Genomic DNA, 20921 nt, shown 5'->3' on the forward strand with positions numbered 1-20921 from the left:
GTACAACTTCAACTTCAGATATTTTCAAGGTGGTTAATAAAAACACTTCCTCTGGCTTGGCTGTAAATTTTCAAGGACCTTGATGCTTATAAGATTAAAAGAGTTCATTTCTCACCTATAATTGATTTAGGGTGTTGACTACTTTGTTGAAGAGTCCAGTGTAGTTACTGCAGACAGGATTTGAAAAGTTCCTGATAATTAAACACCCTGGGCAAAGAGTTGAGTGCCTTGGACAGATATGATACGTGTTAAATGGATTCATCACACATTCTGCTACTTATTCTAAAGATTTTTTTCTGTTTTGGACTGGCACAGAATGCAGATGGCAAACACAATCCGTGAAAATGTGTTCTAAAACTGAATGAGTAAGATCCATCTATTCATAAGGCTGCCTTGGTGATGTGTAAGGTACCATATTTGCTAAGCCTTTGTGTAATGTGCATTCCGGAATGCAGGATGTTTATGGCAGTAGTAGCAGTGATGATGTACTCAGGATTGGTTGGTTTCTTATATTTTGGAAGTCAACCATTCCCTTGGTCTTGTTTATTTCTAGGTCACGAGGCAATATCCTTTATCTCTTCTTAGGATGACAAATGTCTGGATTGTCAAAGTGCAAGAAAACTGCTTCCTCAGAATTTCATTGGAGTACTGGCTTCCAGACGGTTGGTAAAATCATTTGTACAGCGGATGATTACCATTCCTGTATGTAGATCTTAGAGGACATCTTTTCACCCATGTCTCCTCTTTTAATTTAGAATGACAAGCTTAACATCTGGTAAAGAATGAATTACATTAATTTTTGAATGCTTAACTGTTTCTACATCTGTGGTGTTATTTTTAATTATCACATACCTGTAGCTGTTGCTGTGTCATGTGATTTGCTTTCACTCTTAGTTTATTAGCTATTAGCTAAGGCATAGCACTCCCTAATATAAAACTGAAATTCACAAGTCAGTGCTGCTTTGTCCACAAATGAGCCAACATCCTTCATGGGATCCAAGATTTACAGGCAGTATTTGAGGTGTGTCTGGGGTTCTCATTGCTGAATGTGCAGTTTAGATGGAAAACATGAAGGGGAGATGAGATACTCAATATGACCCATGACATTATCCTGGATAGCCAGCAGGCAGAAGGCCTGTTCATGCACTCCACTTGCAATAAGTATTGAACAGTATAAACAAAACACAATAAGCAACAATTTAAAAAGCAATGACACAGTGGTTAGTGTTGCTTGAGAAGCTGGAGTTCAGATCTTGGCCTGGTCACTGTCAGTGTGGCGTCTGGACTTTCTCCCAGTGTCCATATTGGGATATTCTCCAATTTTCCTCTCAAAGATGTGTGGGTTACATTGACTGCCGACATTAAAAATGGCCTGATATGAGTAAGTGTGGCCTACAGTGAACTTGTGTGTTGGTTCCTGCCTTGAACTCAATGCTCCCGGGATCAACTCTGGCTTCTGACAACCCTGTATTGAAATAAGCAAGTTCAGAAAACAGATGGGTACTTACATGTAAAAATTACATGTTGAAAACAAAACAATAAGTAGTTATTCTTGCGTCATGACTAGTATTATGCCATTACAGCTTCCTTCTATAACAGAACAAATGTATTCTTTTGTATAATACAATGACTTTTAAAATGAAAAACAGATTTCTGAATGGGTCTACTTCACATCATACCAGGAATCTGCACAATATAAACAAAATTAAAAAAGAAGGGATTGTAGAATAGGTGTTAAAAATGTTGTGGATCAGAATGCTCTTCAGGAGGTTCTGCCCAAGATAATGTCTTAACAGCACAATGGTCCCCTTTATATATGGATAACATTTAAACTTGTTATATGACAAGAACATTGTAAAATTTTCTGTGTTTACTTTCTTTAAAGTGAACTTCTGTTTGAGGCCTCTGTAAGCAATCAACACACATTAAAACACACAAGATGATAGTGCACAACCAAAGGATAGTTTATTTAATCTGGAAACAGGTAAGCATTACAGTATTGTAAACAGAGGAAGAGATAAGGTGATCAACTCAAAGCAATATACCCAGTAAGTCTCAATGTGTTTTGTCCTCCAATTGTTTGTAGCATGTGTGATTGTTCCTACTCACAAGTAACATTGTGTGCGCAATCAACCAAAGATGTCTTATTCTAACTTTAAAACAACTGAAACGTGATTCAGGTTGCCCCCACTTTAATTGCATTTGTCATAAATGATATCCCTGAATCTCTTCAGGTACACTTAGTAGATGTTTCAGGTCAACAACAAAAGAAGTTCACACAAAAGTTGCTTATCTAGTAAACTTAATGTTATATAATTTTACAAAGTACAACTTAGTTGCTTCCTTAGCTTTCCAGTGGACTACATACAGTACAATCAAAGCACAAATTTCCAAAATGCACTCAGTCCACCAAACTCAATAAAGAAAATGAAACATTGTTTTTAGGTTAACTGATTTTTGGAAATTCTCTTAGTTATGTATGGTGTTAACATATGGACATAGTTAAGTTTTGGTCCTCCTTTACACTATATAAATATATTCTGAGAAGTGATTTCTAACATCTCAAAGTGACAGAAACAGGACTGAATGAGTTTTGGCAACTTGCTCTTCATTAGCATCTTCAAAGTGAATCTAAAACAATGAAATCCTTCAAGTTTAAATATGATTTTTCTATATGCCATGTTCAGATAAAGATTTTCTTTTTCTCACCCACTCTTTTACCACATCTCCACAGCATCTCAGCTTAAAATATTCATGCAAGGTAAAAAAGTAATTTAAATCATGTAATCGAAACATACATAAAAGATGGATCTTGCGCCAAGTATTTATTTCTAAATTGTATTTATATAATAATTAAATTATTTATTTAAAAATGTAATTATTTGAGGCTTGCAAAACATGCTAAACACTTCTTTTTTTGCTGATAGCAATCTTAAGAGACAAAAATCAATGCAGGTTGTGTCTGGGAAAGTGTAAGCACTAACCGACAAAAGTTAGCCAATTAAAAAATTGATTCTTTCAATACTGAACATGATAAAACATTTAGTTTCCACACAGAACAGTGTTGTTTGCAGATAATACATGATTAAACAAGAAATAGCAACATGACATTTAACTGTAACAAAGACAACAGATAAAAGTTTAACAGCCAAAAAGTTGGTTAAACATCATGTGTTTCTTTCAGATGTATAGTATGCTGACACAGCTCTCACTTAATCCATACTTACAATAAATTCCAGTTATCACTCATTTAAGTGTACAGCCCACGGCTGGGAAAAATGGTCAATTGAACATATGGAAATACGAGGTCCAGCAAAACAAAACAAAATATAAACAGACTGCACATTCATGTTATGTAATGTCCCATTTACAGTCAGACGAGTCAGCTGTTTGTTGAGGTCTTGCAAGGGGTAACAGATGCTTGCTTGTTTGAATCAGATCATGTAAATTAATGTTACACTTTTAGACAAGCATAACTAAATCTAAAACTTTTATCACAAAGATGGAAGAATTACCTCAATGTAACTCAGACATCAAGAATTTGTATTTTTCAATGCAATGAAATGTTTCAAAAGGATCAAGAGTAGAGTGTTAGAACCATTGCTGAATACTTTGAAGGGGCAAGCCCAATAAATTGTCTAAATGTTTACAAATAGTCCATGCAGTCACATTTAATTTTTCCTGGCATTTATACTATTTCAGTTATTAAAATAGATAAAGAAACAGACTTGTGCAAAAAATGGTACAACATCTTTGGTAATTGCAGTGTCAGGCCTCCTAAAGACATATATAAATAAAAAAATGTTGAAAAGAACCAGAATTAAATATACAATGTTTTGTATTAAGCTAATTTAAGCATTGTTGCATAGCATGATTTGTTTTCATTATGAATTTTGATTAATATGATGCAGTTGTCTGTATAAGTGCAGACAAGTATTGGCAAGATTACACTTTCCTATATTAATAATCTCACCTGCTGGTTTAAACTTCATGTATCCTCTTAAGAACAATATAAAATTTGCTACTGAGCTATTACATTTAATCATACACAACTATAAGTTACAGCGTGATTAAAGTGTTTAGATAACATAATAAGTAGATACCATAATCCTAATACTTTCAAGTTTCAGGTAAATGCTTCCTTTAAAAACAAACCAGCTGATGTGGAAGCAACAATGTCTATATTATTAGAAAAAACAGTTTTTCCTACTTTTACATAATACTGTACAAGAATATATAGTGAATCATTATATTCTTTTGTGTTTGTCCTAATTCATTATCTTGCTGCTAGAAAATTGGCTTTTTGTAAAAAAAGCTCTTAAAAGACAATACATCTGTGAGCACCATCAGCTTCTTCTGAAAGATGAGCTCAAGGTTGCTGGCCGCAAGAAGGAGCGCTCTAATGCATGTCACACTAAGGAATAGGAGGAGCTAACCAAGTCTTGCATCCCTAGGTCTGCATGAGAAAAGATGCCAGTCCAGACAAAAAGAGGAAGGATATTGTTGAGCAAAAACACAGGAGAAGTACATACTTCCTTAAAACAACATCCATGGAGGTTGAGGTTTGCAGGGGCTTACAGCTCCTTTTTAGCAAATTAGGTACTTTTGGCAAATCAAAAAGATCTGATGAATTTTAGAGTGGATATGTGTAAACTCGCTCTGAAAATGAGAGAAGTCCTTATAGTAGGAGACTTGATTATACATTGAACCGTGATTGGGAATCTTCCTGTTGCTTGCCCAGTGGTGTGGAAGATAACTTTGGGTGTGCAAATTGACTAGGGGAGCCCCAGGAAAGATTATGAAAACCATGGCATTAAGGTAAGAATGGGCATTGGCGATCCTTTTGAAATAGACTTTGAATTCTGTAACCTGCCAGTCCAAAATGAAGAATGTTGATATACAGGGAAAGTAGGGTGCTGTTCCAGCAGGGATAGGACTATCTTGAATAATATATTTAACAGCAAAACTTTGAACAGTGTGATAAACAAAATAATAAGTAATAAACTAAATCCTTAAGTGCTAAAAAGAAGAAGGAAACTGCAATAGCCAAAATTTTCAATGCTCTTAAAGTTGCTGAGATATACTGTAGATGCATATAATCTGACACTCTCAAAACCACTTAAAATAACTGTGAGTCACAGGGGGGCAAGGTCTATGATAAGGCCTTGACTAATACACTGAGAGTTTGGTATCACCAATGACCCTATTGGCCATGTCATTGGGATAAGGGAGGAAAACAGTTATATATGAAAAGCACTTATGCAGGCATGGAGAGGACATGTCAACTCTACATAGATACTAACCAAGTATGGCATTTGAACATAGGACACTGGATCCATAAGGCAGTTGCAGTAACCATTGTGCCTCCATACTACCCCAAGATGTATACAGCAGTGCATTTATATGATGTTGAAAAAAAACACAAGAACATAATTTTAAAAGGATTCCCCATGTAGAAAAACACTAAGACTGTTTCATACAGAGATGCAGTACTGTACATCTTACTAAATATAAGTAGGTTAAATCAGAAAGCAGCAAATATACAAGCATGGTGTTCAGTATTTGTTGTACAACTCTTTAGGAACATAAAATTTTGTAATAATGTCATATCATAAAGTAGGTTTTATAATAACAGGTAATGTTAACTTCCCATATATTAACTAAAGAAAATCGAAGAATGAATGAAGCACAAAAAAGACACATAGATATGGTTAACTATTGTTTTTGTAGCACAGGACAAGAAGTGCAAGCCTGAGAGGAAACCTTTCTTGACCAGATATTCTGAAATACTCAACATTAAATACAGTGGGTACTGAACCAGTAACCATAATAGAAGAGTTTTTAGTCCTCAGCTCTGTCAGTCAATACAAAATAATGTGCAAATGAAACCTTTTGAACAAATGCAATCTGGAGTAATCTGCAAGATGTAAAGATACACAAGGAACAATAAGCTAAATTTAAAAATATACTCTTCAAAAACAACTGGATTAAAAAAGTAGTAAAATAAATATCACAAAAAAGTGAAGAAATTTGCCAAGTAAATTGTGCATTTTGTTATAAAATAAAATCCTCAATAATGTATATAAAAACAGTCAGACACGCACAGTAGACTGATGAGCGCATAGAGAACAGCTGTGTCTGAAACTGGGTCACACTCTAAAGGTGGTTTAAACTTATGTTAGCTACAATGAAGAAAATTCTTAAGTATTTTAAGTTGTGAACAAATAGCAACTTTGGCAGTCCATTTGGAATTTGGTTTTCCATTGAAGGAGGTATATAAAATTACAAACTGATCCACAGATGTTGTAGATATATACATGTATTAATAATGTGGTAATTTAATGACCTATACATGATGTTACCAAATAAATGCTGTTGAATTAAATTTTACCAAAGTGGATGTTACCTAGAAAACAGAACAGTCCTTTTGAATGTTGAAAAACAGTTGTTTGAGTATAGTCAATGTGAATCACATTGTAGGAGCTAAAGCTGAAGGTTTCAATGGAAACGGCATATAGCTCAAAATAGGCATGCTTAGGTTTAACTATAGAGTGCTGAAAAGGGGAAAATATACATTATTACGTGAAAAACTAACTGAATGAAAAAAAATCAACTTGGATGTCTGTCTTTTAAGCTTATACTCCCTTAAATCACCAGTACTATGAATGTAACAATTACATCCATACATTGAAATAGCAGATTACATTTCATTCCATAGTATATATTGATCTGCTTGCTAAAAAAAGGATGATCTATTCACCAACCATTATTGCATTCACAACAGGCAAGAAATTAAAATGAGGAGACACATAATTTAAAGTAAACATATATCAATATAGGCGTCTGTATGAAACCATATATTGGTGCCTAACAGGGTTTGAGCCCAAAAATCAAGATTTTTAACAGGCAACTGCCCTTCAATAACTGATTAATTAGACATTTTAAAGGTAATAACAACAGTCTTGAAGAGTTTAATATGAATAGATGAAGGAAAAAGAAACACTGCCAAAATAGTTCTCTTGTTCTGCATACACTGGTTTTAAAAAAAGAAAAACATTTTGATGACAAATAACTAAATTGCTAATGTTGCAAATCATGAAAACATTTGCTCCAAAAGATTTTTTACTGTTTTAACAGTAATTAAATGATCAAGGAGCAAGAATTTTACTATATAGAAAAATAGCATATAATGGTATACACATTTTTTTTCTAAAAATTTTCCCTGTAAATAGTACTCCAGTGTGTAAGCGAAAAACAGTATAAAATTCATTATATAGGCTGCAAATATTTTCAAAGCTGAAAGCAAATAAACTTCTCAGATTGGACAACATTTATCTTCCTCACAGAAATAGAAAAATTATAAATGGAAAGCTTAATTATGAATGTTAAATTGGTTGCCGTAAATCTGACAAATTCATAAAGAATGGTGGCTCAGCATCAATAAAGAAGGAGTTTGTGCCAACTCTATAATTATAGGCCTATTTTCTGTTTTACATGCACAATAATGGGAGAGACTTTAAAAAACACAAACGTGGCTGCCCAGTGGAGGGATGTTAATGAAGATGCAGCATAGGTTTAGGCAGTGGGTGATTCTGCTTAATGAATATGCTGAAGCTCCGTTAGGAGGAAAAAAAACATTCAACAGAAAGAGAGAATAATTTTGCAATGCGGTCCACTACATTAAACCATAAGTAGAAGAGCTTAAGAGCATAGTCTATAGGTAGTGCTGAACTGTCTTAAAAAGTGAAAAAAAAAAATTATAGTAAGGTAGTCAATTTTTTTGAATTACCTGATTCAAATCTTGTGGTCCCAAAGGAATGTGTGCTCAGGCTGTTTTTTATTTTGTTTTTTACTTACCATTATGTAAATGATTTAGATAAAATTGTAACAAGTTATTTAACGTCAAAAATGAAATTAAATGACATACTCCACAGAGCAGTGTTTCTTAGTCTTTTTTTCTGCTGCAGTTCCCTTTAGGTATGTATGCTAGCTATGTACCCCACTTCCCTTTGGGAATTTTTGTACTTCATTTTGGCATTTTCTTTTTTTTTGGCTCCAGTGTGGTGTGTGTGTGTGGATACTTGTATAACTTCACTAAGGAGTTGCTTATTGATAGCAAAGTGGGGTATTTGCTACAGGATTTCTGCTTCTGTACTGGGATTTCATTTTAATTTCGACAATGTAGAGTATTTGATGACTTCTCACCCATGTTTCCATTACAGATATGACTTCATATATATCACATTATTTTTGAATGCTCTGTCATGGCACATAAAGGACTGCAATCTACAGGCTGAAAACATCTGTTCTAAAACTAGTTAAATCTTACAGCTTGTCCTAGACAGAACTAACAACTGATAACTGATAATCTAAGTAAATGTAAAATCTTATTTATAGGAAGGAGAAATCCTTGATAAGCAGACAAAGTTTAGCACTACAAAGTACATACTAAGAAAAACACTTAGATGTTTTTACACTTTTATTTACAGAAAGTGCATTTAAAAAGATTAATAAAATAATGGAATAAAATGCACACTGTGGGGAGTAAAGGTCAAAGCAGATTTTGTATTAACAATGGAATGCACTGTGTGCAGTTTTGGCCCCCATATAGCAGGAAGGACACAACAGCTCTAGAGAGGACTAAAGGTTTTAGCTATGCAGAAACCCTGAAGGAGATTAACCTGTTTAAGGCCTTGGTCACTCTACTATGTTTAGATTTAAAACACAGACATTTGTTTCCATTTTTGCCTTTCATCCACATTATTAAGGCTTTTTCAACCTGTAAAAACTAATTTTTTGAAAATGGTCTCCAGAGTCCAGAGACTTTTGAAAACACTGGATGGGCTAAAAACAAGATATTTGAAAAAGCAGAGCCCATTGTGCTCTGGTTGGTTCGTGCTTATTTCATGGCTCTTCCCTAATTGAATCCTGCTCATTTCAACATCTCATTCTCTGACTGGTCACCCTTCATGAAAGAAAAATGTATTTCAACATAGCAGGCATTAAAGTTTCTTTCCATGATGCTTGTTGTGTTCCTTACCTGTATGATTTTAAACTGTATTTTCTGTAATTTTTAGAAATTGTGGTCAAGTGACTATTCACAATAGTATCAAACTGCATAAGCATATTTGACATCTGATTGACATGCCACAATATGGGTACTCACACTATTCGTGTATAATACACGGTCAACTGAGGTCACTGAACAATTCATTTCAGAAAATTTGATGGTGACATTAGAAAATCAGCTTGTGAGACTGCTCACACTATAAGACAGCCTACTTTAATTTGTAACATGACCGAAATTTATCCAATCATACGATTGGCCCAATTGTGAGATGCAATCAGGAATCACAACCACTCTTATACTGCAAGTGAATTGATGACCAACTAAGCTGAAATTCGACCCAACTAAAAAATCATTCGGCAACTGCAAATCGTGCCAAAATCACACAATGAATGCCTTGGTTTAAGAATTCCATGCTGCTTGCATGCCCAGTATAGACAGATGATTATGTCATACGCATGTTCATTTATTTTACTATGGACAAAAATACTTTTGTGAATGATGTAAAAAAAACGAAAGTATGAACAGAGATAATTTTTGTTAAAAAAAAAAAAAAAAAATTTAAAGGAAAACATAGTAATGTGGACATAGCCCAAGTATAGTACTGTAAATAGTTTAAAATATTGGAGTGATTAAATAAGGCCAGTGAAAGCTGTACTTTTCTGAGTACACTAGTGCACAACTGCACGCTGGATAAAATAAAATTTTAAGACTGTATTATAAAAATTCCTTCTCTGAAAAAGTTGTAGTAATACAAGTCACAAAGATCATAAACACGAAAGAACAGTAGCACACAAAAATCAGACCAAGTGACTCACTATACTCCTTTAGCCATAAAACTGTTTAAGCCTGACAGTACACGCTTAGTTGCAAATGCAAAAAATGTCATTATCAGAATCCATGTGTATTTTGCTGCTTTCATATAGAAACCTGTAATTGATATAAAAAAAAGGTTTAGGTATTTCACAATTTAACATGATGCACCACACTGCTAAGGAGATAATGTGTATTTCACTTAACATTCGTCACTACAGATGTTATTTAAGAGTCTAAGTTTATAGTAATTTTCCTGGGTACTGCCTGTGTGGAGTCTGCTTGTTTTCTCCATGTCTGTGTGGGTATTTCTCCTACATCTTGAAGATGTGCCAGTTAGGTTAACTGCAACTCTAAATTGTTCTTGTATGGATAGGTGTGAGTATGTGTATAACTGAGCCTTACGATGGACTGGCTCCCTGTGACTCTGAACCAGATAAGCGGGTTAGAAAATGGATGGATAGATTTATAAGAATCAACCACTGTAAATGATTTACTGAAGAATGCCAATTATATGCAATGCTCTAATGTGATGTAAAGTAGATACAATATAACAACACTCAAACTGGGCTTTCTAACCAAGTGCTGAATACAAAAGGCTGTAGCCCCTACAATCAAATATGTTGCTTTTTCTTATATTGTAAGCAATTTAACACAAATTAAGCCAATTTTCTATATATTCCAAAAGTAAGTAATGCACCATTAAGTGACCTTGAAGCCTCTTTATATAACTTATGTCAGGGAGCATAACTGCAAGCAACATTTAACATTTTCCCACACTTGCAATTTATCAGCATAAATAGAGAAAAATGCATAGTGGATCTTGAGTAAATGTAAATTTTTTGGACTTGTAAACAAACTGACCCAGAGTATTAGACATTTGTTGGTTTCATAAATTGTGAGGAACAAAATTATGGAATTAGCATTCAGCTGCCAGTTCATGAATGACAGTAAAATTGTCAGAAAGGCCATAAGGTTGCATGAGTGTTTGCATGAAGTCCTTTACACTGATAAGTAACTTATTTAGCACCTTTTTGAACATTAACCTTGTTGCTTTTGGATTAATATTGTTAAAAATCTGTCATTAAATAAAATGACTTAAGGAGTTTTAAATAAATACATACACAGATAGATAAATAAATAAATAAATAAATAATAATGATAATAAAAACACATATATAGGCATAAAAAATGCAGTCACTAACAACTAAAAATTTCAGGCATTTTGTCCAAGTAAAAAAGTTCACTCCACTACTAAATTTATTTTGTGCAATAAAAATCAGCATCACTCTTGCCTATCCCATGACATTCGTCACCATAACCATTTACTTCTAAAGATAAAGTACTATAAATACTGTTAACAGAAGGGAATTCATAATGACAGAAAAACTTCAGTACACACTCTTGCTTAATTTCCAGTGGCTAATCTATCAAGTGTTTCATTTCAGTTACTATCAAATTTATACTACCAATAACGTTTCTAAAATATAAGGCAGAGTGCATTTAATTTTTAGCAGGTCTAAACACTAACTCTTAGAAGCACTAATTTACCTTTGAAAACTGGATATGTTTCAAATGTACATATAATGTACATTTTGATAGAAATCATCTGCATTAATTTCTACATTGCTTTATGTAAAGAATAAACATGAACAGTTCAGTCTGTCTTTTCAAACTCTTCCACTGATCCCTGGGAACGTTGTTTTCTACCGTTGTTATGTGGTGTAGCCAAATGGAGCTTCGGCAGCTTCTTTGATGTCAAGTCTCCAGTCAGATCAAATGAGATTTGACAAGTACGTTGTGGAACAGGAGAATAAATACATTAAAAATCTTCATAAATTACTTAAAATGAAGCCGTCCTGCCTAGGCCCTGTACTTTGCCTTGATCTTTCTGCTATTGCTTCAGGCTGCAGGTGACTGGAATTCAGAGCCAAAAAACATCTGAGCATGGAAGGCATCTGTGGCCTGCTGGCAGTCCCAGTTTGCTTGACACCATTCTAGGACTTAAGTACAGTATCTGGATGTTGTTCTCTCATGGTGCTGAGCAAGGGGGCTAGGAGCAAGGAGGAGGCTTGGACAGGCAGTTGAGGGGAACACATGGAGAGCTGGAATGTGCCTGTTCTTCATGAAGAGCTACCGGTACACTAGGACTGCAAATTTCAAGAAAACAAAAAGGGGGAAGAAATAAGAAATATATGCTTGTTGCAGTAATTCCAAGTTTGACACTAGCAAAGCAAAAATTGAAGGCATCAGTAAATAGAATACACAAAGCAGACAAGGGAAATGAAAAATAAGAGGAATACCCACAACAGAAATGAAATAACAATGCAAAGCTTGGTATAAATCACTGACAAAAATACTTGCAAAGCTGCCTGGTTTTTACACTGTTGGTGGCAAGAAATGGGAAATGGAGTGTACTGATTGATGAATATCTTACAGGAAGACTGGTGTAGAAATGTCATATTTGTCAGTATTTTCGTATCATGAAAGTTTTAAAAACTAACAAACATTTTTCTTCTGTACCACCTTCATATAACCAGTACCAGAAAACATTTTTCTGCATTTTATGCTTAGCCAGCTTTCTACATACTTACTTTTTATCAGAAGGTATTAAAATGAATTGAATTATGAGCTGTATATATTACAGAAATTAAATATAAAATATTAGTACTTGTATAATATAGAATTCAGAGCAGCATTTTGATTCCATGATCACCTCCAGTCTTCCATTGCATCTTGTAAATCACAGAAAATTCAAATTGGGTCTGGTTTGACTCAATTTTTTTAAAATGTAAAATAAAAATATTTTTATATAAAAGGAAGCAACTGTAATCCCTAGAACACAAATAGTGTCCATAAACTCAGTGTATACCTGTAAAAGAGCATGTTGGGCCTTTTCAATAACATCTATTCAATTCACTGAAATATCTGCTTTAAAATCTTACAGATAGAGCTACTTGGAAGAAGGTACTGAAACTAGTAGTTCTGTCGTACAGTCTCACATCCCTGTATTACTCTGTTTCATAATATCAATAAAAAGAGAAAATAATATGCACCCATTTACTGCAGGTCTTTTGACTATTCAGTTATGTAGTGACCATGTTTGAGCTGATGAACAAACATTTAGAATTCAGTTATCTAAGATACAAAACTATAAAATATAGAAAGCATAATCTCTCCTCACATGCGTATGCATAAACATGGGAGAGAAGGAAAAAACCCTTGCTGATGCTAATAAGTAGGTTTTGGTCAAAAAAAAGAGTTCTGCATATAAACATACACAGCAAACAAGCTATTTTTTTCTGGAAGTATCCACACATAAACTGAGAAAAATCAATGATTATCAGAAAAAGCTTTTATTACTTGACCTTTGCTTTGATATACATACATTTTAATATGTCTGTCTGTTAATCCCTTAAAAGATGTCAATGCACAAAGAATACACCCTGCCAAATACTGTTGCCTATCAAAAAAAAAAGAATAACTCCAGTTTTGCTTCCATAAAAAGGCCATAGAGAACAGAAGCCAAATTGAGCAGACTTTTATAAAACTATAAAGATGAACTGGGACTGTGCTCATCAATCATTGTGAATGCCTTTACATTGTTCTTAATCTCCTAGACAGCCAGCTCTGGGGAATGGTGCTAAAGGTGTAAATATCACTACTTAAATTGATTGAAGAATAAAATGGAACATGTATTGTGAAAATTTCGGCCATCCATAGATTTTTCTTATTGATGAAGTCAGAGTTTAAAAATTGACCAGCAGCTTTGATGCATGGCCCCTAATATAAATTGATTTCCAATGTCTTTTGATTATGACTAAATTTTTCTATAGGAAAAACATTCCCAGGCCAGTTTTCTTAAATGTCAATTACGTTCAAGGAAAGTTGTTTGTGTATCTGTTTTTTTTTTTTTTTTTTTTTTGGGGTTTTTTTTTTGCGTGTGTATTTTGTGTACAATCATAATATTACTGTATTTTTATGCCAGTGTGTAATTCTTACATATGTTTTCTTCACCTAAAAAATTTGATGAATGTGGAAAACGTGTGACAGTTAAGACTAATACAGAAATGTATGCTATTCTTTCTCTTATCTCTAAAATAATAAAGATCGTTTGCAAAAATCTGGACATTGGCTCTTATGAAAAGTAACTGTGGATGTAAGTATAAATATTACCCCAAAACAAGGCTTTAAACAAGTTACACTTTTATTCATTAGATATTAAATTTGATAAGATACCAATTGTCTAAAAAAGAACATGAGTGCTCATGTTATAGAAGCCACTTGAAAAAATCATCAAAATCACACATGACTTCACCTATTCAAAATTTTGGCAGCATGCACTAAATATACTGTATTGAGAGATACAGTGGAACCTCGGGTCACGACCGTAATTCGTTCCAAAACTCTGGTCGCAACCCGACTTGGTTGTGACCCGAAGTAATTTCCCCCATAGGACTATATATAAATACAATTAATCCGTTCCAGACTGTACGAACTGTATGTAAATATATTTTTTTAAAGATTTTTAAACACAAATATAGTTAATTATACCATAGAATGCAAGGCGTAACAGTAAACTAAATGTAAAAACATTGAATAACACAGAGAAAACCTTGAACAAAAGAAAAAACTAACATTGCAAGAGTTTGCGCTATAGCGCTATGAACCGCTTGCTAAAAACACTTTTTTTAATGAGTTTTAAGCACAGGGAAAAAAATGAACATTTGAAAAATCCGTAATTTAATAAACAACCAAGAAAAGTAACAATGCACGCTACGAACCGATCGCTGTAAACAGAAGTGAAGTGGAGGTTAAAATCCAATAGAAAAAAGTCTTCATTAAATACGAGGTTAAAACAATGCTCGAATCAGCCTCTTTAAAAACAAACCTGGTTCATTCTTTAACTGCCTTCTCGGTCTTATGTGGCCAGCTCTCTTTCTCTCGCACTTGTGTGTGTGTCTCTCTTGCGCTTGTGTGTGTGTGTGTGTGTCTCTCGCGCTTGTGTGTGTGTGTCTCTCGCGCTTGTGTGTGTGTCTCTCTCTCGCACTTGTGTGTGTGTGTCTGTGTCTCTCTCTCGCTCGCTCTCTCTCTCTCTCGCTGCACAGGGAATGCACAGGGAGAGACTGAACACGTGCGAAAATCATTGGTGCATACACACCGAAAGGGCTTGTTCGTATACCGAGTGTGTGGCAAAAGTTTGGCGAACTTTTTGGTCATAACCCGATTTGTACGTGTTCAGAGACGTTCGTGAACCGAGGATCCACTGTATGTCTCACTTGACTAAAAAACATACTACTATAAATTATATCTACTTGGTAATGGTTCATTACAAGAAAATTACATTTTACAAAGTTGTGTCATGTCTCAGAATATGTCATTCATGCCAAAATAACAGTGATTTTATATTTGTGAATCCCTGTTATATTAAACAATGCTATCTGAGCCCATGTGTTACATGGTTTTGAAGATTCCAAAAAGAAACCTAAGGCACAAATATTATATATAACCCTTAAAAGGTTCTCTTTAAACACTGAAGTGGGTTAACCAATAAAATATATAAAATATAGAATGAAATATAGATTATGTATGAACCTCATGATGTTGCTACAGATAGATATGACTAAAGGGACCTGATTATTCATATATGATGGCTGCCTTTTTAGAATACATCTAAAACACTTCAAAATATTTTGTTTCTTATTCTACTTATCCAAAACTTTTAAAATACTGCATAAAGACCTGATGAACATGTGCTTCTGGTTCAGTTTAAAGGCAGATAATAATGAAATTTACATTTTCTGCACCACTTCTACTTTGGTTAAACAGAAGGGTGAAAATGTTCATTTTTCTACCAAGAACTTGAATTTTTATTGCTCAAAGCAAAGAGAGCCTGAAAATGTTTTGTCATTAACTTCAGTTTTTTTTCCTGATCACTCCAAGGGTTGTAATTAAATACCGGAATACTCAACAAAAATAGTTTTTGTTTTATTTTTATAAAATATTTCAGTAACACTTTAGGTACTGAAAAAATGCACCTATTACTCATTTACTGTTATGTAACAAGACCTTAACATACCCTTCTATGGATCTTCATAACCCTTACAAAGCATCAGTAAAGTGTTTAATTATCACATTAATGTGACCTCCTAACAAAACTTCACTTTGGAGTGGTCTGAGGTGACTTAACTGAGACACATTTCACTTGATATTACATATTTAGTACAAGACCTGTGAATCCTTCATATTAACAAGAAATTTTACCATCATGTCAATATGCCACACAGCACAAACATGAACAAATTATCTACTGATGTTTTATAAATGTTATGAAGAACAAAAGAAGCCTTTGTTAAGGTCTTGCTATATAACAGTAAATGAGTAATAGATGCATTTTTGGAGTACCTAAACTAAAGTGTTTCTATAAGTGCCAGACAGCCACTTTGGAATTGTGCATGGCTCAGATTTTTATATTAACATCTGACTGAGTAAAAAAATATATTTAATTTGCCCTTTGTACTACTATATTGTGTTTACACAGTTGAATGCATCAATCTGCAAAAGCATTACATTTGTAATCTTATTGCTATGAATTATATTTTTTGAGCTTTTTAGAGGGCTTTGTCATAGTGTGCCTTGTGAAAAGCAGTATATGAGATATAGTTTGTTTGATTGGCTGCTTAATGATAGTATTAAACCAAGATATATTTCAGTTGAAAAAGATAAAACAGCATTATTAAGAGAACTAGCAATGGTTTTCTTTCACTGTCTATGATGAAGTCAGTTGAATAAGTCACTTTAAATTTGTCAGTACAAGCAAGACTATAAATCAGAAGGGGATTAAAATATTATTAGACTTCTGTGCAAAGGTGAGAACAAAAATTTTAATGTGTTACAATACAAATGAAAGTTATCATCTACAAACATAAAGTGCTGCAATAATGGGATTACGCTGTCCTCCTAATCATGTGTTAAACTGCATGACTGAAGTTTAACAGATTAGTTGTGTGATACATATAATTTAGTATCTGTTAGGTTTATATAAGTTTATTTTTTTCTTTAGCTTAGAAAGATAATCCTTTTTTTAGAGTATTTATATGCAAGACTAAATTGTTAATGGGTGTGATTTTTAGCTTCATAATTAGCATTGGCCAAATGAATTTCACTCTTGTTTCTGTTTTAGGGATTATCTTTTTTCTTGACTTATCTTCATTTCTTTACTAAAATGAAAAATATCTACTATGTAGCTGATGTCTGGCATCGTAAATAAGAACAGGATAAATTATCAATCAGTGTGTTGTGTAATCTTTCATCATAAACTACTACTAGTTTTACAGATGCCTGCTCTCTCTCTCTCTACTTTCTTTTTTAAATGAATGATATAAATTAATGTTCAGATTTGGCCTCTGGCTTGTTGCTATAAGCTACTATAATTTTTAAAATGGATTTTTTAAATTGATTTGAAAAAACGCATCTGTCATCACAGATTCAAACTTTGCTCCTTCTCAACTGCCTTTTAGACGAGCTGCAAACTTGAGAGATGTCACAGGGTAAATGTAGTGGATCTAAGAGTGCCTTGCATCTAGAATATCTAAGTATACAAGAAACTGTGGAATGCAAGGTACGTCATATTAGATATTCCTGTACTCTGTGGCTATCTCCTTTGGCAGTATTAATTACATGCTATCTCACACCTTATTGGAGGAACAGCTCATCTGAGGATGGAAAGGGAGAATATCCAGAGCGAGGAGGAAAGGAAAGGATTCAAAACCTGGCCAACCTTCACATAACGAGAAAACTCGGATCGTTTTTAAAGCTGAAAGAACTGTCGCATCTCATGGTGAATTACAGTGACTTTATGCACTGCGTCAGTTTAGTTGAAGAAGTTTAAACCCCCAATTTCAGATGCTCTTTAATGCTGGAGGGGTTCAATCTGATGTGATCAGATGGAGTGGGAAAGCAGGAGATGGACTGGAGACGTATGTGAATGAGAAATATAAGGAGCGAGCACATTACAATTCAAGCTGATACTGTATATGTGATCCGGACTTTGAAATGCTGACTAAATTCGTCCATGTTACTTCATGGAAGGTACTGCATCATTCTGTTGATGTCTATTTTTAAACTTGGCAAAAGAAATGAGTCTCTTTGATATTAAGACTCCAATGGTGAAATCATTGTGAACAAACTCATAACGGCGTTTTCCTTTTGTGGACACAACAAAGTGTACTTGCTGTATTCAAATGTTAATACTTTTGAATGCACATCTGGAGAAGTCTGACCATTTTTCTGCCACCTACAAGCCTGTTATTGACAACAAAAGCTCTCCAGTATCTAAGCCAGAAGTATCCATATGTGTTTTGGGAGGTCGTTGACTGTTTGTTTTATATATATATACTAGGGGGCTCCGCCCCCTGCTCGCTTCGCTCGCCAACCCCTGGTGTTGGGAATGACAAAGAGCGTGATGTATGAATGAGATATAGAATAGTGTGACGGTGTAGATGATGCAAATAGAAAGCAAACAATAAAGTGTGTGGCACAGTGTAAAGGTTTATTTGAAAATGTCTTTGTACACGCCGTTTAAGTGTAAAAGGTAATTCCAGCTCAGAACTTGTAAGGTCATTTAAGATGGTTATTGTTGTGATCAGAGTCAAGTTTGTCAGAGCTTAGAAAGAGTTGTGTCTCTCCAGGAAGTAATGGAATGACTTGGGTATTTATGTTTTCCACATTAATATTTTTTGGACATAATATAGTGTGTTGTGTTAAAAGGGGCATTTGGTCTAATGAGATTGCTGTTCCAAATGTCTCTGTAACTAAGTCGTCGCAGATAAAGGCTTGAGGAATTGTAATAATATGTGGCTGAAGTCCATCTGTATTGGTGAGTGTACCATCTCTCAGTTGTAATAAGCAATTGTTATGATCTGGTTCTGGACATCGTATCTTTTTTACTAACTGTATCTTTTGAAAGTAATGCCAATTGTCTGCGTATTTTAAGGTGCACTGAACAATAGCTGAGTGCATGGCATCTGGAAGAATAGCTAATCACTGTCTAAAATCTCCTCCTCATAAAAGTACCTTTCCCCCATCCATCCATCCATTTTCTAACCCGCTGAATCCGAACACAGGGTCACGGGGGTCTGCTGGAGCCAATCCCAGCCAACACAGGGCACAAGGCAGGAAACAATCCCGGGCAGGGTGCCAACCCACCGCAGACCTTTCCTCCAAATCGAATATTATTATTCATAAACGTTTGTAGAAGTTTATGAATGGTGTTGAGTAAGTGACTTCATGCCATTGAACATTCATCAATAAACAACATTTTTTCAAGACGGATGTCACGTGCAGTGCCACCGTTAATGTTCATAGTGGATACCGATTTGTAGGATCTAATGCAGTTGATAAAGATTTCACTTTCAGGTACATCGTCAGTTATAAGCTTCTGTAGATATTCAGTATATGAATGTAAAGAAGGCAGTCTAATTTGACCCTTTTGACAACAACGTGTAAATGTATAACTTGTATTGCCAGTTGTTTCTTCAGGGAAGTGAACTGAATGACAATGATTGCAAATGACATTCATTAATCTGAATGAATTTTCCTGGTGTATGTTTTCCTTGTGCCGTTTGAGAGGCGCGTTGTTGCATGTGTAGTATTTGGGACGTGTTGTTTTGGAGCTGTAATCGATTTGCCTGTGCTGTGTGAGAAGCCCGTTGTAGCCTTCGCTGCCATTAACGTATGTCTGAGACGGGAGGTGTTTCGTTTTGAATCCGTGCCTGTTGCGATGCAGCACTTTGATTGATAGATTGCGTAATGTGGATCTAGGATGTAGATTTGTGCATATTTGCGTTGTTGATTTGTTTCAGGGTGCACTGTTCCAATGCGATGCAGTATTTGTGCACATATGTGAAAGCAGTATGGTCCATTGCCTTTTGCTGGCCTGATATTTACTCCGGTATATGCAAAAGCAAATGAACTATTGTAGGATCTAATGCAGTTCATAAAGTTTTTACTTTTAGGTACATCGTTAGTTAGAAGCTTTAGTTGAGCTTTGCGTTTTTGGAGTCGAGACATTTTTTTTTTTAGAAATATGGATAAGTAATAAGGAGTATTGCACTCACTGTTAATATGGAGCCTTTTCTGCGGTTGAATGGTTAATAGTGCCTTATTGTAATGAGATCCACCTATGCTGCATAGCCGTCTATTTTGTTGTTTCTTTCGTGTTCGTGTGTTTGTTCCTGTTATCATTTCCTTTTCGTTTTGTACCCGTGACCGTGTATTCATGACTTGTTTCTTTCTCAGCATGCGAAATATGGATAAGTAATAAGGAGGATCGCAGTCACTGTTAATATGTTTCCTTTTCTGCAGTTGAACGGTTAATAGTGCTTTATTGTAAGGAGATCCACCTATGCTGACACCTATGCTGTCTAGTGTGAAGGTGTTGACGTTCACTTTAGAATATGTGGCTTTGGGTGTCACTTCTTGTGGATGTGTGTGGGGTTGAGGATTGTTGTTGCGCGAGCGTCTTCTTTCTTTTTGTGTTCCTGTGTCTTGTTTGAATCCCCCTCTTTGTGTGTGTCCCGTCCCTTGCTTGTAGGGTCTGTGGGGTGGTTTTGTGTTCTTTTTTTTGTGTTCCATGGGCTTGTTGAATCCCCCTCTTGGTGTGTGTCCCGTCCGGTGCCTGTTCGGGGGGGGGGGCTGGGGGGGGTGCCTTGCTGTTGTGCGCGAGCCTCTTTTTTTTTTTTTTTGGGTCTAGTTTCGTGTGCAATGTGTTTCGTGCTTTGCTTGCGTTTGAATACTTTTTTATGTGCCTTTTCCTTTTTTCGGTGCTCTTTGCGCCTCATTTCTCCATTTTTCCTGTGCTCACTGCTTTTTTCTGTGGTCTTGTCCGCCTCTCGCGGCCCCTCATCCGCCTCTCTCGCCCTCTTTTGTCCGCCTTTCTCGGCTCCTCAGCCGACTCTCGCGGACTCTTTTTGCGCCTGCGCAGTACGTCTTTTTGCAGCTACGGCCCATTGCCGGATGTGCCTGCGTCCATCATCCGGTT

At 35.1% G+C, this 20921-nt stretch overlaps 1 protein-coding gene across 5 annotated transcripts in view; it reads right to left on the minus strand.

Annotated features, from left to right (window-relative positions):
• Positions 1-389: 389 nt before the first annotated feature.
• bicd1a (bicaudal D homolog 1a) overlaps positions 390-20921 on the minus strand; it is a 135235-nt gene continuing 114703 nt past the window's right edge. For 2 of the 5 annotated variants that reach the window (XM_051920326.1, XM_051920341.1), the window contains exon 9: positions 10751-12030. In XM_051920326.1, coding sequence (XP_051776286.1) covers positions 11934-12030 — 97 coding nt within the window. In that variant the 3' untranslated portion in view covers positions 10751-11933. Of the gene's footprint in view, positions 1466-10750; positions 12031-20921 lie in introns of those variants that run through there. The other 3 variants (XM_051920322.1, XM_051920330.1, XM_051920344.1) reach the window with 3 other exon arrangements.

The sequence above is a fragment of the Erpetoichthys calabaricus genome, chromosome 1 (assembly GCF_900747795.2).
Source record: "Erpetoichthys calabaricus chromosome 1, fErpCal1.3, whole genome shotgun sequence".
Classification (NCBI taxonomy): Eukaryota; Metazoa; Chordata; class Cladistia; order Polypteriformes; family Polypteridae; genus Erpetoichthys; species Erpetoichthys calabaricus.